The 16,222-nt window shown below is 37.4% G+C and overlaps 1 protein-coding gene across 1 annotated transcript in view; it reads right to left on the bottom strand.

The window, feature by feature from the left end:
* TRPC7 (transient receptor potential cation channel subfamily C member 7) overlaps nucleotides 1-16,222 on the bottom strand; it is a 260,948-nt gene that overhangs the window by 110,890 nt on the left and 133,836 nt on the right. The window contains exon 4 of the mRNA XM_072628831.1: nucleotides 6,478-6,642. Coding sequence (XP_072484932.1) covers nucleotides 6,478-6,642 — 165 coding nt within the window. The remainder of the gene's footprint in view (nucleotides 1-6,477; nucleotides 6,643-16,222) is intronic.

The following is a 16,222-nucleotide window of genomic DNA, read 5'->3' as shown; positions in this document are numbered from 1 at the left end:
AATGTGACATTTTGCTGTTGTTGGAGAAGTTTAGTTTTTTGGTAAATCTAAATGACCCACTCAGGTAATTGTTAATTCAGTTGTGATCATATCATAATAGCTCTTGAAATGTTGAAGCTCTATGAGCTGAGGCTCATAGATGTGATGGATTCAAACTGCCTAATAGCTTGGTGGGGTAGATAGAAGGAACATATGACTAACTTTTATTTGGGTTTCTGTTTAGGATACTAATATAATAATTCTCCATGGAAATATAAAAGGAAAAAAAATACCACATACCAAATATTTTACTGCTTAAAGTAGTTCCTAACTATAGCCTTCAAAATCTATTTCATACTTTGAGAAGTTTTAGCTGAGAGCACTTTGAGATATATATCTATACACATATGTATAGATCTATATATCTATCTGTGTATATATATCTATATATCTGTCTATACATATGCATATATATGTAATATATACATACATATTTACATACATTTCACAATTTTAAGCTAATAAAACATTGTTATTCATGGATCACTTTATGATTGAAAAGAACTTCCCTTCATACTTATTAATCAGTAATGCAGACAAGTATTTATTAATAGTAATCATATTAAGAGTTCACATGCGTATAGGTTTATAGAACACTTGCCTGTGAGATAGATGGTATCATTATACACATTTCACAATGTGTATTGTGGAAAGACGAAACTGAAGCTTTGATTGCACAGGGTCATTCAAATACAGCCAGTATTCAAATATAAGTGTCCTGACTCTAAGTCCAGTGGTCTTTCCACTATACCTCATGACCTTATAGTATGAATTTCTAATTTTTGAGGTCGTTAGATGACACAGTGGATAAATTGCTGAACTTGCATTCCAAAAGTCCTCTGTTTGAATCTGGCTGTGGACACTTATTAGCTGTGTGATCCTGGGTGAATCATTCAACCTCTCTCATCCACATTTTCCATCTCTGAAAAATGGAACTAAGGATAGAAAGGAAGGCAAACAATAGTCCCTACCTTCAAGGAGTTTACAATTTAATGGTGTGTATGCATGTGTGAGTGTATGTGTGAGTGTGAATGTGTATGTGAGTGTGTGTGTGAATGTATGTGTGAGTGTGTGTGTGAGTGTGTGTGTGTATGTGTTAGTGTGTGTGTGTTTGTGAGAGTGTGTATATAAGTGTGTGTATATGAGAGTGTGTGTGTGTGTGAGTGTGTGTGAGTGTGTATGTTTATGTGAGTGTGTGTGTTTGTGTGTGTATGTGAGTGTCTGTGAGCGTGTGTGAGTGTTTGTGTGAGTGTGTGTGAGTATATGTGTGTGTGGAGAGAGAGAGGGACATCATGTAAAGAACTATGTATAAGCAAATATTTACAAGATAAATTGGAGTTAATATCAGAAGGAAATCACTAAAATTAAGGAGCACTAGGAAAGGTTTTTGCAGAAGGTGAGATTTGGCTGAGATCTGAAGGAAGTCTGAGAGTACAGGAGGTGGCAGCAATGAGGAGGGAGAGAATTCTAGGTATGGGATATGGCAAGCGAAAATGCACAGGATATAGAGATGGAGTGTCAAGCAAGGAGGTCAGTCACTGGACAGTAGAGTACATGGAAAAGAGTGAGATATAAGAAGATTATAAAGGAAGGATGGAGTCAGATTAAAAAGGGCTTTAAACAGGATTTTATATTTAATCCCAAGGGTAGAGGGAATTACTGGAGTTTACTGAATAGAAGGATGACATGGTCAGATTTGTGTTTTAGAAAGATCAAAATATAGTTGAGTGGAAAGTCAACTACGATGGGCAAAGACTTGTTGCAAGGAGAACAATCAACAGTTTGTTGCAGTCATCTGGTCATGAAGGGATGAGGTCTTGCCCTAGGGTGGTAGCAATGCTAGAGGAGTGAAGGAACATATAATAGAGATGCCACTAAGGTAAAGTCAACAAGGCTTGGTAATACAATGGAAATGAAATGTGATAGAGAGTGAGGATTGCAGGATGATACCTAGTTTGTAAGCTTAGCAGTTTGAGCAGCTAGGTGGTGCAGTGGATGGAATGCCATATTTGGTGGTTGGAAGACTTATCCTCCTGAGTTGAAATCTGGCCTTAGACACTCACTAGCTATGTGACTCTGGACAAGGCACTTAGCCTTGTTTGTCTCAGTTCCCCATCTGTAAAATGAGAAGGAAATGGCAAACCACTCCAGTGTCTTTGCTAAGAAGATCTCAAATTCCCAAATGGGGTCATGATGAGTCAGACATGACTGAACAACAAAGAAAGGGTTGTAGGATGATATCTAGTTTGTAAGTTTATGTAACTGGGAATATGGTGATACTCTTAATAGGAAGTTAGGGAGAGGAAAGGGTTGGGAAAGAAAGTAATGAGTTCAGTTTTGGACACGTTGAACTTGGAGATATCTACAGAGCATCAAGTTCAAGGTGTCCAACAGGTGAGAGGAGATGTGAAACTGGGAGGTTAACGTATAGGTTAGATCTTGATAAGGGGAGTTGAAAATCATCGGCATAGATATATGATAATTGAATCAATTGGAGCTGATGAGGTCATCAAGTGAAAAAGTATAGAGGGAGAAGGGAAAAAATTCCAGGACAGAGCACTGGGGAAGGCAAATTTATGACCCGAATGAAGATCCAACAGAAGAAATTCAGTAGACAGATAAGTAGGAAGAAAGCCAGCAGAGAGTAGTCTTAAAAACCTATAGAGAAGAGAATATCAAGGAAAACAAGGTAATCCATAGTGTCAAAGACTTCAGAGAGGTCAGGAAGGATGAGGCTTGAGAAAAGGCCATTTGATTTAGTGATGAAAAGATCATTGACAATTTTGAGATATACGGTAGACAGCTGAAGATATGAGACTGCAAGTCAGCAGAGAGGTTGGGGAAGGATAAGTGATCTGAGAATCTTCTACATAGATTTGATAATTGAATGCATACAAGCTTTACTCAATTTATGGCCTAATTCCACAGAGATAAAATTCCCATTAAGAGTAAATTGGAATGGCCCAGTATTCTCTAAAGAATGACTTTTTTTTTAAAAGGATAGTACCCTGTCTTATTTCAATGTCTGATTTAAAAAATTATATATTTGCACTCCTTTCCATCCCTCATGCTGAAGACTGTTAGCTCTCCACCTGCCATGAATAACATTATCAAGTGAGACTACTTCTTTGCCTAAAGAACAAGTGCATTTCTTTTTCAGTTTCTTTGCTGTAATTGAACACATTATCTTATCTTTCCATTACTAGGAGGAAGAGGTCATAACTGCCATTTTTACAAGACAGATGATGCAATTTCCCATGTAGCTGACCTTCTCAAAAGTGTCATATTTCTCATTGAACCTTTTCTAGCTAATTTTAATTAATTTTGGAAATAGTAACTAGGGTAATACAACTTTGAAGGACTTGAGAATATCCTTAAACATCAAACTGAAAATGCCTCGAACATAGTAGATGGATCTGTCTTCTATCCCTTGTGAGGGAATTTGCAAGAACTACTGAAAAAACCCTATAAGAGTTGTTGATCTTGTGCCAGCCAGTAGAACTGGCATTGAATTGGAAGTCAAAACACTTGAAAATCAAAAAAACTGGGGTACGTCTTAGCTTTAAAACTTACTATCTGTGTGACTATAGATAAGTTGCCTAACTTCTCTGTGCCTTAGTTTCCTCATTTGTAAAATTGGGTTGATATTACGTTATTTCACAGGATTGTTAGAAGAGCTAGATTAGATAACATACATGAAGTGTTTTGTAAATTTAAAAGCAATATATAAACAACAGCCATTTTGTCATAAGACCAAATAGTTGCACGTTAGAAATTATCTGGTTTAGAGAATAATGGTAGAATTCTCTTTGAGGGACACACAGTTTCCATGACCAAGGTATGTATTTATTCTGAGCGGAAAAAACCTCAAAATCTATATCCATTTGAGTCTTCTTTGCCTCCTTCATCCTCTTAGCACAAGTCTCCATTTGGTGAGGTTTATGTAGGGAAGCAGGGATATAGCTTGGAAAAATTGGAAAGTCTTCCTCATCCTTTCTTATATTCTTTCCACATTGTGGGTGTTAGGAGACCAGGGCTCCATGATCTGGAAAATCTGCATAAAATTTTTTGTCCCTATCTTCATACCAAAGAACTATGATTTTTTTCTTTTTCTTTTCTGAGATGTTTATAGTACCTTAGTGTGAAATTTGGGTTGATATACAATACTGTACATATATTTTATACATTTCTGAGTTTCAAAATTTTTTCTCTGTCATCTGTTGGCCTTTGTGTGTCATCTGCAACTTCCACAAAACTCCCCAAATTCTCATTTAATTTTCTATGTTGACCTAAGGTACAGGGGAAAGTTGCAATGTGGAAGGGATAACTGTACTCTTACTTTCTCAGGCCCCTCCTTAAGATGCTCTCAGGAAAGGATCTGAAATAATTATCTTTCCATTTGTGTAAATACAATCCCCCAAATTCTTTGTTTAGGGAAATCTTTTCATTCAAAGTGTAAGGAGAGTGGCAATTAAATCAATCTTGCAATTATTCTCCCCATTTAGTTAAAGTAACTACCTTAAAAAGGTGGGAAAAGACCCTAATTAGTTGGAAAAGAGTGAAAGCCATTGGATGAAATGAAGTGTACTATTACAAAGGAAATATGTTCAAATTGATTTAAAGAGGTTACCATTCCCAATAACTTGTCCCCAAAACAACAATTTGGTTTGGAACCCAGATGTTTGAATGTTAGATCAACCTAGGTGAGAGGGTAGTTCCAGTCAAGCTCCTGAAAAGGAGTCACTTGATGGACTGAGCAGAAGGAATCCTTTTTCTCCCTCCTTCTTTGACAATCTTGTGAACTTGGGAGGGTCAGAGATTTAGAATTTTCATTGGTGTCCCAGTAGTGCCCTTAAGAGTCTAGGCACCAGGAAAAATTAAACTTGTTGAGGTAGCTTCAATCTTACAATCTTGCAGCTTCAAGGTTCTACACTGAGTGTGCCTAACAGGAACTTTATGAGAACCTTACAAAGGGTGAAAAAGACTTCCAGGAGCTAGGAACTGTGGACTATTGCTTTATCATATTCACTTGCTAAGCTTGAACCCACTTACTCCTGGACCCTGTGGGAAAACCTTTCCCTAAATATGTGTTTTTTTGGAGGAGGGGTTCGTTTCTTCTTGTTCTTACTATACTGCCTTATTAGATGACCATTTCTAAAAGCAAATCTTTTATATTCTTGGGGAAACAAAATTAAAGTATGGGAAGTACAAAATCCAATCATGAAAACTGCAGTATAGTACTGTCAGAACAAGAAATTAGTGAAATTAATGAATCTAGAGAACCGCTCACAAAATTAATGAATACATTCAAAGATGAATCATTGAGGCTTATTAAGGTCCCCCAGAGTACTTGGAGAAAGAAAAAATGTTCAGGGATAATGGATTACTCAAAATTACAAAAGCAAGTATAGCATAGCTTTCATTGCTCTACATAGGGACATCAAAGTTTCTCATAGTTTCCTCAGATGAGCGATATCAGTCTAACAACAGACCTTTGCAGTAATGTAGTAATATAACTCTTTAGAAGCACAATAGACACATAGGATACAAATCCACATAACTGTGCAAATTCTTTAACTAAAGACTGAGAATCCTAGAATTCTAGGGTGTCAGAATGGAACGTGGGCATCTAGTTCAATTTTCTCATTCCACAGATGAAGAAAGTAACTCCTAGAAAACAGGAAGTGACACAGGAAGGACTTCAACTCAGGTTTTCTAGACTCTGATGCCAGTTGACTGACTATTCACTATGCCAAACTCTCTCTCCCAGTGCCCTTAGTTCCCAGTGACTGTACCTCTACATACCCTGGAGAACCCCTACCCCTTTTATAACAAAGAGGTTACTGTTTATTTTATAAGGGAGTGGAAGAATTTCGATCAGGGGTGGGGAACCTGCGGCCTTGAGGTCACATGTGGACCTTTAGGTCCTCAAGTGCAGCCCTTTGAATATGGCCTTGAGGCCACACTTTTCTCAACCTTGTCCTACCCCCTTTATAAACAAAGAGGCTAAAGTTTATTTTATAAGGGAGCAGATGAATTTAGATCATTCTTCTTGCAACCATATAGAAATATCAAAGTGACAAAAACAGAAAAGAGACTTGCAGAGTTGGTAGGGAGCAAAAGGGTATATTTTTACTCTTTTCTGTTATCTATCATCCTATATCCTATATGTCACTCATTCCTTACTTCTCTCACTGGCTTTTTTCATCTTGAATTCTTTTATAAAAAATCAGAAATACAATTTAAAGAGTATCAGAATTTCCTCTCCTGGGTCATTTCTACTTGCCAAAGGAAAAAGTAAGGACTTCTCTTAAGGCAGTAGATGGGGATTCTAGACAATAGGATCAGTTGGGGACAACAGGAAATGACTCATGTTAAGAAGATAGAAGGAAAAAAACCAAACTCATGATCCCCACAAATCTTCAGCAGTGCCTGTACCTTGCTGCAGGGAGCGATCCAATAGGCTATGGCAAGGAATGGAAGGCCAATGGAGATCCCAAAGACAGCCAGGAACTTCACCGCTATGGACTGCTGCCGTAAGCCTGAGAGGTTTTCATACCACATGGTAAGGAGCTGCTGCTGGCAGTTAGGGTGAGCAACGAACTGTGGGGAAGACAACAGAACAAGACAACACAAGCAGGAAACTGGAATTGGTAGCTATTAAAGAGATTAAAATCCACACTTTTTTTTTTTTTTGACATCTAGGTAATACTCATCAAGGTTCGCTATAGGAGGGACTCCCACACTGGGAGGAAGGTCAGAGTAAGGACCTTCCAATAATTGTGTTGTAAACCTTGAGATTCAGTGCCTCTATGAGTCTTGGCCAAAACACCTCTGAAAGTTAGTATGTGTGTGTGTGCACGTGCGTGCATGTGTATGTATATGCATGTGTGTATATGTGCTTGTGTGTGTGTGAATGTGTATATATTTGTGTATGCATGTATGTGTATGTGTATGTGCGCATGTGTTTATGTGTGTGTATTCCCATAGAATAGAGTTGCTCAGGGGTTGGATAGAACTAGAAGGAATTTGGGGGCAATGTAAGATGGTGCAGTTAGTGCTGGATTTTGAGTAAGAGGACTGGGTTCAAATCCTGGCTCTGCTGTTTTACTACTTGTGCAACCTTAGACAAATTACTTAACCTCTTTGGGCTTCTGCTTTCTCAGTTATAAATTGAAGGCATTGGACTAGATGATTTTAGAAGTCCCCTCCAACTCTAATTCTTTGGTCCTATGGTCTAGTCCAATTCCCTAATTCTTTAGATGAGTATACTTCAGCTAAAATAACTTGCTCACAGTAAGTGACAGAGCCAGCTTTTGAACCCAGGTACACCAGTTCCAAATCTAGCAGCACTCTGTTCACTGCACTGAGCTGTTCCTGAGTACTCAACAATTCTTCAAATGCTCTAATTCTAACAATTCAAAATGCAATTCAAAATCAATGCTCTGCCAATCCAAAGAGGGGAGGCTTAGGGAAGACTTCATGGAGGAGATAGCATATAATTGGAACTTGAAAGGGTTGGTTGGAATTCCAGAGGTCAGGGAGGGGTATTCTATGAGTACGACATGTGTAAGGACAGTGAGTGGTCCAATTTGAATTAATCTCAGAAAACATGAAAATAAAAGGGAACAGAGGGAAATAGATCTGCCATTAGAATGAGAATGGAAGCTTACGTTTCAGTGACATTTTTGTTTCTCTGTTTTATAGAGGACTTTTCCTCACAACCATGCTGAAGGAGAGAGTATAATAATAATGATATTTTTTTCAAGGTAATTGGGGTTAAATGACTTTGTCAGGGTCACACAGCTTGTAAGTGTAAAGTGTCTGAGATTGCATTTGAATTCAGATCTTCCTGACTCTGGAGCTAATGCTGTATTTACTGTACCACTTAGCTGCCTCTGAATATAATTATTATTAACTGATTTTATAGATGAAGGGCCTGAAGGAAGTGATTGCCCTAGATTGTAAAGTGAGGATGTAGTAAAGCCAGGATTCAACTTCCCATGCTTATTCCCTTTCTGCTCCAGAACACTGTCTCCTAGGGAAGGCAACATTTCTGTTTGAGCAACATTTATTTGTGAGAATTAAGCTATTCCCAAATGAAGTACTTGATGAAACTTTGCCTGGTGTTTGCCAGAGTTAGATGTGCATTCTGCTTTTTCAATGATTGACTTTTTAAAAGGCCACCCTGGAGTACAGTGTATCTGTTTTTATTATGTTTGCCTCATTGATGTTAATGAGACATTCAGTGACCCTTGAAAAATGCTAAATATTCTTTTTCCTTGTAAAAATCCTATAACAGAGCTTTATTTCCTCCCTTGGGGAAGAGAACGTTGGAGATTTATTTGACTTTTTGCTTTGACTAGGAATTGACATTAGTGTGAAGTGATGCGCTAGAATGCTTTTTCCTCCCCAAGTGACCTTGGAAAAATCATTTTTCCTCTTTTGGTCTATTTCCTCCTTGGTAAAACCAGAGTTCCCTACCTAAAAGGGAAATTCCAATCTCTGCAAAGAAGACAAGCTAAGTGATATGCCCAAGCTTACATAGCTGGAATTCAAACTTGGATCCTGTCACTGCATCAGGAAATTAAAGTCCAGGGAGGTAATGTTCCTTCTACTCTAGTTCCTGTGATTTCAAAGGCAGACCAGACCTTGCAAGCATTATATGTCAAGCAAAGTACCATAAGTCATGCAACAGATGAAGTAAGGATTAAACAGAGGGAGATGGATCTGTCACAAGATTAAGGATGGAGGCTTACATTTCAGTGATACTTTTGTGTCTCTGTTTTACAGAGGACTTTCCTCGTAACCACTCTGAAGTAGAAAGTATAATAATAAAAATAATATTAATGACTACTATTATTACTTTTGGTGAGGAAGATGGGGTTAAGTGACTTGCCCAGGACTAGTCGCAAAAAACTACTCATAGTAGGCTTAATGGTAACCATACATAGGATCCCCCTCCTGTAATCCCTTGCCCCTTTCCTGAATGTTGGGAGGAATGTTTCATCATCAGTTCTCTGCTCACTGTTAACAATTTCCCAGGTGGATGTTCTTCTTACATAAGAGATAATTAGCATTTAGTCAACAACATTTATGAGAACTTAATGGGTGCACAAAACAATACTAAACATTGTGGGTAGATATTAATGAAATAACAATAAAACTACTCACATTTCTATATTGCTGTGTGATTTATAAAACATTTGCCTCCCAACGACTCTATGGGGATGGATAAGAAGTGCAAGTATTTCAGAGATGAGGAAACTGGGACTCTGAGAGCTTGTACTTTGTTCCCAGTCATATAGCTAGTAAGAAAGTCAACATTTGAAGTAACACATTTCTATTTACTTGAGGAGCTTATGATATAGTTAGAAGATGGAGCAGCTAAAGAACACCTTTGCAATTAATAAGACAGCAAACCAGCACACATAAATTGATACACAGAAACCAAGGAAATGTGGAATAAGGAAGATAATAGTCAGATGTCAGATTTCAAGTTATACTTCTCCTTGGGGTACACTGAGAAAAGGAGGGTTTCAATTAAACTATGATTAATTCTGTTGGGATTTTATCTTTCTATTTAGAATGTAAGACTTTCTAGATCTCCCTCTTTTATCCAGTAGCAAAGCTTCAAATTATTAGTAGGCAAGCAACAAAGATTTGTTAAGCAGTTAATATGTGCTTGGAACTTTGCTAAGTACTGGGAATACAAGCACAAGGAAATAGAAAGACAGTCCCTGCTCTCAAGGAGGGCATTCTAATGGGGGGAGAGAGGGAGACAACACAAAGAAGAGAACTGAAAAGAACTGAAAAGGTGGTGGGGTGGGTAGTTGGGTAATGAAAATATCTAAGAAAGGTATGATATTGAAATCTGAAAAGTGAGAAGTACAGACCAGAGGAGAATTAAGTTTGGCCAGACTTGGCCTCTCCCTAAAAGGGAAGCATCCGAGAGTAGAATTTCCAATATTACTGTTCCAGAAGCCCAATCCAAATGTCTGCTGGGTGTTTGGGTTAAACTAGCCACCATTAATTGCTATTTACCTTTATCTGCTTCTCTATGACACTACTGAAAAATGCCTTGATAGCATTTATGAAGAGTTTTACCTCTGCTATGTTTTTGAAATGAAGAAAATATAATTCCTAATCCCAACCAGAGAGCAGTAACAGATAAGGCAAGTGAAAACATACAAAAACAAATTAAATCCAGAGAAGACCGTTAAGAAACTAGGCTGTGTAATACTCAGGATCAGAATTTTTTCTAAAGTGGAGAACTGGGGAAGAAAAAGAAATTGAGGAACACAACTGGAAACACAGAAGAAGATCTAATGAAGAGATTAGCTGGAGCCTTTCTGGAGATACTGAGATTTAAACAAGCTGGTAAATGAAATGGCAAAATTAACAGGGTCCCTCTGCCCTGGACAAAATGGGCGGAACAGTGGAATAATGATTTGCCTACATATGTGCAAAACTACCACTGTCCCCTGGCCTACATATCTCTGGTTACCTCACCTTCCTGTCCCTAATTACCTTTCTGAGCCTTATGATTTCATCTCCCAGCCACAGCAGGTTTTCCTTTATAAGAATCCCTAGCTTCTCCTGGCTATGGTGGGGGGGGGGTGCCTCTTTTAATGAGTTGTCTCCTTTAAGTTATTGTCTCCCTTAAGGGGTTGCCCCCTCTAAGGGACTGTTTCCCTTAACTGACCTCCCTTAAGAAGGAGTCTGCTTGGTGTGTTATCTGGAATAAATGCCTTTACTTCATTTGGAGATAGCTTCAGCGAAGTCTTTTGAGATGACCTGACCATGCAAACCTTGCACCCCAACAGTTTGATGACCTTGCACCACATCATTTGTACCCTGAATCTCAACATGAACTGTATCTCTTTAAATTTTTTTCAATTAGTAAAACAAACTATCTTATTTCTCACACACACTCCTACCATTGATGAAGAAAGAAAACCCTTGTAATTGTTATGCATAGTCAAGAAAAATAAATTCCCACGTTGTCCATGTCTTAAAAATACATCTTATTATTCATCCCAAGTCCAGCATCTCTTTCAGGAAATAGGTAGTATGTTCCATCATGACTACTCTGGCATCATAGTTGATCATTATGTTCATTGTCTTTCAAAGTTGTTTGTCTTTACAATGACTTTTTTTTCCCATTGTGTTAATTCTCATTTGCTCACTTCATCTATATAATAGATTTAGTCTTCTCAGGTTTCTTTGAAAACATCTGTTTCATCACAGCACAGTAGTATTCCACCATATTTACATACCATAATTTATTCAATCGTTCCACATTTGGTGAGTGCCTTTTAGGTTTCAGTTCTTTGACAACACAAAAAAGCTACTACAAATATTTTTGTATATTTTTGTCCCTTGCATCTTTTTTCTTCTTTTTCTTCTTTTGGAGCATAGACAAGGTAGTGTTATCACCAGGTCTAAGGTTTTATAACTTTTGTGACATAATTTCAAATTGTTTTTGTAAATGGCTGAGCCAGTTTACAACTTCATCAACAATGAATTAATGTACCGGTTTCCTCAGAGTCCCTTCAACATTTATCATTTTCCATTTTTGCCAATTTGTCAGATTGATGAGAGTGAGGAAAAATCTCAGAGTTTCTTTACTTTGCATTACTCTAATTATGAATGATGGGAAGCATTTTTATATGGATATTAATAACTTGGATTTCTTCCTCTGAAACTATTTGTTCACACCCTTGACCATTTCTCAGTTGGGGAATGACTTTTCTTCTTATAAGTTTGAAGCTGTACCTTACATATCTTGGAAAGGCAACGTTTATCAGAGAAAATTACTGCAAAGATTTTCCTCAGTTACTTGCTTCTCTTCTAATTTTAGTGACATTGACTTTGTTTATACAAGACCTTTTTATTTTTATGTAATCAAGTTTGTCTGCTTTACCTTTGTTGATCCGCTCTATCCTCCAATCCATAGATCTGAATGGTAATTTCTTCCTTACTCTTCTAATTTGTCACTCAGTTTCTAAGTCATGAACGCATTTAACCTATGGATCAAAACCTATTTGCATAAGACTAACCCCACTTGTATAGACTATAATCAGAGCTGATAAGAGCTTGAGAAAGGAGAGAGATTAATCTTCTCGCTTCCATTTCCAAGAAAGAAGACACCTTCCTCCAGAGTTTTTTCAGGTCCCTGAAGGAAGAAAAACTCTGGGAAGAAGCTGACTTGTAGAGGAGATAGCATCTCAGTTATGACCCTGTCCCCAGCTTACTTAACGAGGGACTTTGGGGTATTTCTCTTTGGGTAAGATCAGGTTCTTTCTTGGTCTCAGAGACTTTAGTCTTCTCGAGGCTCTTTAAGGAGGTGATGGGTAATTTCTATGTTCATATTGCCCTCTTGTTCTCATATGTCTGGACAATATTCTTTAATGACTTTTTCAGATACGATATCTAGATTTTTTTTTGTCGTTATGGATTTCAGGTAATTCTATGATTCTTAAGTTGTCTGTCCTTGATATGTTTTCCAGTTTCCTCAAGTGCAAAATCAAGGTAGTTATAGCACTTACCTTCGAGGGTTGTGGTAACGATGAAATGAAATGACATACGTAAAACAATTAGCACAATGCCTGATACAGTAGGCACTACGTAAATGTCAGCTATTTTTTTCCCAAAAGCAGTTGTTTTACATGTAAGATAAATTTCATTTTCCTCTATTTTCTTTCTTGCTGCTTTTAACTTTAAGAGTTCTTGTTGTGTCTTGAAGTCATTAAGTTCCATTTTGTCCATTCTGATTTTTTAGGAATTTTGTTACTGGGGTAAAGGATTTTCCTCTTCTATTTAACTGGTTTTAATTTATTTTATAATATTTTTTCTAAACTTGCATCTTCTTTTCCCAAGTAATTCTGATTGTTCTTCTGTGTAAGCTCTGTTTTCCCTTTGAAGTTTTGATTTTAGATATTTTAGAGTTATTCTTCTAGGTTTGTATCTTTACTACTCTTGGAATCACAAAATTCCTTAATTAATTACCTTATTCCTTTGTTTTTGTTTACTAATTTTTATTGCTGAGGTCTCAGGAGTTGAATTTTAGGTCTCTCCTATTCTGAGAAAAAAATCAGTTTCAGGACCTTTCCTTTGTGCAGTTGGCCTTTCTTTAAACCAGACTTTCCCTTGTCTAGAGTTATGATTTCAACCTGTGCCTTTTCCTTCAGGCAGCAAAACTGTCCTCTTTTGTCATTAGCCTGAATTGAATCCCCCTCTTTTGGATGAGGATGAAGAAAGAGAGGTACTTTCTTTAAACCCCAGTTAAATCTGAGGTTGCCCTCTCTGTTCTGAGAGAACTAATTTGAGACCTTTTCCTTGAGAAGAGAAGAAAGGAGGGACTTTTAAGTTTGTATTTACCTTACTAAACTAAGTTCCTTTTATTCCACAATTTTCTTCCCTCTCACTCTGATCCCCAAATCAATTGTCAGCTGGAGCCAAGGTTTCTCTTTCCTTTTTTCTTTAGAGCATAGGGTATTTTTTTAACTTTAGTGTGTAAGTCTTTTAGTTTTACTTTAGTTCCTCTGAGAATTTCTTTCCTCTTTTAGCTTGAGGACTTTGAATTTTTGTCTGTTCCTCAAGGTATTTGTTGTTGAGATCTGAAGATTTAAACTTTCATTTCTAAGGCATTCTGGGTCATATTCACTACTTGTCTTAGGTTGGGCATGGGAAGGGGTGGAGGGGAGGGGGAGGGTTTTTTAGCAATCAGATTATTTAATTGTGGAATAAGGCTGAACTGTAGTATTTCCATCTATTCCACCATGTTGGTTTCTATGCTATAGTGCAGTCTCCTGACTGAAATTCTGAACATGTTCCAGCTAGTCTATGCCTTTCCTAACACGAGGTACCCAGAAATGAATGCAATGTCCTAGATGTGGCTTGAGCAGGATAGAGTACAACAGGACTATCACTTCCCTCATTCTGGGCACTTTACCTTTCTAAGCACGATCTAGGATAGCATTAGGTTTTTTGGCTATTCTGTCACCCTTGTGACTTTATATTGAACTTGTAATCAAATAAAAAATACAGGGATTTTTCATAGAAATTATTATCTAGCCTCTCCATCTTGTATTTGTGAAGCTGATATTTTGGGCATAAAACTCTAGATTTCCCTATTACTTTCCATTTTATTCAATTCCATCTGGTTCTCTAGCTGTTCAAGATATTTTGTAATCCATGCCAGTTATCCCTCCAAGAAACATGTTATCTTTAAATCTGACATTAGGTCTTCATTCAAATAATTGCTAAAAATATTGAACAACCCAGGATCAAAGGGGCATATTGTAGAGTTAACATTGTTTCACCTAGGTTTGATCACTTAGCCAGTTCCAAATCTACCTAACTATACTAGCTATACCTAAGTCTACCTAACTATATATATATCTAGCCAACATCTCTCCATCTTATCCACAAGGATAATGACAGAAATTGTATCCAAAGATTTGCTTAAATATAAGTATTCTGTGTCTTTAGTTTTCCCCTGATCTATCGTTATTCTAAGCTTATCACAAAAAGAAATGAGGTTAGTTTGGCATGACCTGCTTTAGATGAAACCATGCTGGCTTTTAGTGATCACTGCTTCTCTTGCTAAATGCTCACAAACAATAAATAAATATGTTCTAAATATTTTGCCAGGAAGAGAAGTCAAACTAATTGGTTTTGGTTTAATTTGCATAATTCATTTTCTTCACTTAACAAAAAAAAGCAGGTTGTTTGCTCTTCTCCGGTACTGTAGCATTTCTCCTATTATCTGATAACCTTTCCAATATCCCTGAGAAAAGTTTAGCAATCACATCTGGAAATTCATTACTTTAAGTTGGGCATAATATGAAACTTGGACGTACTGAGTATACCTTTGTGTTGCCTGATTATCTTCTCATTTACCTTGAGTTTCCATATCATGTTCAAAATGGAATTCTTTCTCATCTCTTCTTCAAAATTACCTCTCCAACAAACTCTCCTATTTCTTTACTTCTCTTTTCCCAACCACTGAAGCTGTTTTTTTTTAATCTCAAAGCTGCACTCAATTCTACCTTCTCCTTCGCTCTCCATATTAAGTTTCCAAGTCTTGCTATTCTTGTTACCACTTCTCATATGGAAACCTTCCTAGTTTAAACCTTATCACCTCTTGCCTAGACTTTTAAAATAGCTTCCTAATTGGTCCCTTTGCTTGTTCTTTCTCTCCCCTCTCTTACCAATCCTCTGAACAATTGTCAAAATTATCTTCTTTAGGCAGGAGTCCTGCTATGCCATTTCCCCATTGGAATGTCTTTGAGGGTTGCCAACTGCCTCTCGGAGAAAATTCCTCAGTTTGACATTTTTTTTACTTCTATTATTTGGTTTTAACCTATTTTTATTTTATTTTTTGCAGTTTATTTATTGAACTTTTAACATTCATTTTCACAAAATTTTACGTTCCAAATTTTCTCCCTATTTGTCCCCTCCCCCCACCCCAAAACACCAAGCATTCTAATTGCCCCATCACCAATCTGCCCTCTCTTCTATCATCCCTTCCTTCCCTTGTCCCCATCTTCTCTTTTGTCCTGTAGGGTCAGATAACTTTCTATACCCCTTTACCTGTATTTCTTATTTTCTAGTAGCAAGAACAGTACTCGACAATTGTTCCTAAAACTTTGAGTTCCAACTTCTCTTCATCCCTCCTTCCCCACCCATTCCCTTTCGAAGGCAAGCAATTCCATATAGGCCATATCTGTGTAGTTTTGCCAACGACTTCCATAATAGTCGTGTTGTATAAGACTAACTATATTTCCCTCCATCCTATCCTGCCCCCCATTGCTTCTTTTCTCTCTTTGGATCCTGTCCCTCCCCAAGAGTGTTGACTTCAAATTGCTCCCTCCTCCCCATGCCCTCCCTTCCATCGTCCCCCCCACCCTGCTTATCCCCTTTTCCCCCACTTTCCTGTGTTGTAAGATAAGTTTTCATACCAAAAGGAGTGTGCATTTTATTCCTTCCTTTAGTGGAATGTGATGAGAGTAAACTTCATGTTTTTCTCTCACCTCCCCTCTTTTTCCCTAAACTAATAAGTCTTTTGCTTGCTTCTTTTATGAGAGATAATTTGCCCCACTCCATTTCTCCCTTTCTCCTCCCAATATATTTCTCTCTCACTGCTTAATTTCATTTTTTTAAGATATGATTCCAT

This window comes from Notamacropus eugenii, chromosome 1, assembly GCF_028372415.1.
Source record: "Notamacropus eugenii isolate mMacEug1 chromosome 1, mMacEug1.pri_v2, whole genome shotgun sequence".
NCBI classification, from domain to species: domain Eukaryota; kingdom Metazoa; phylum Chordata; class Mammalia; order Diprotodontia; family Macropodidae; genus Notamacropus; species Notamacropus eugenii.
The sequence above is the reverse complement of the archived record's forward strand: the minus strand, read 5'-3'. Positions and strand labels throughout refer to the sequence as shown.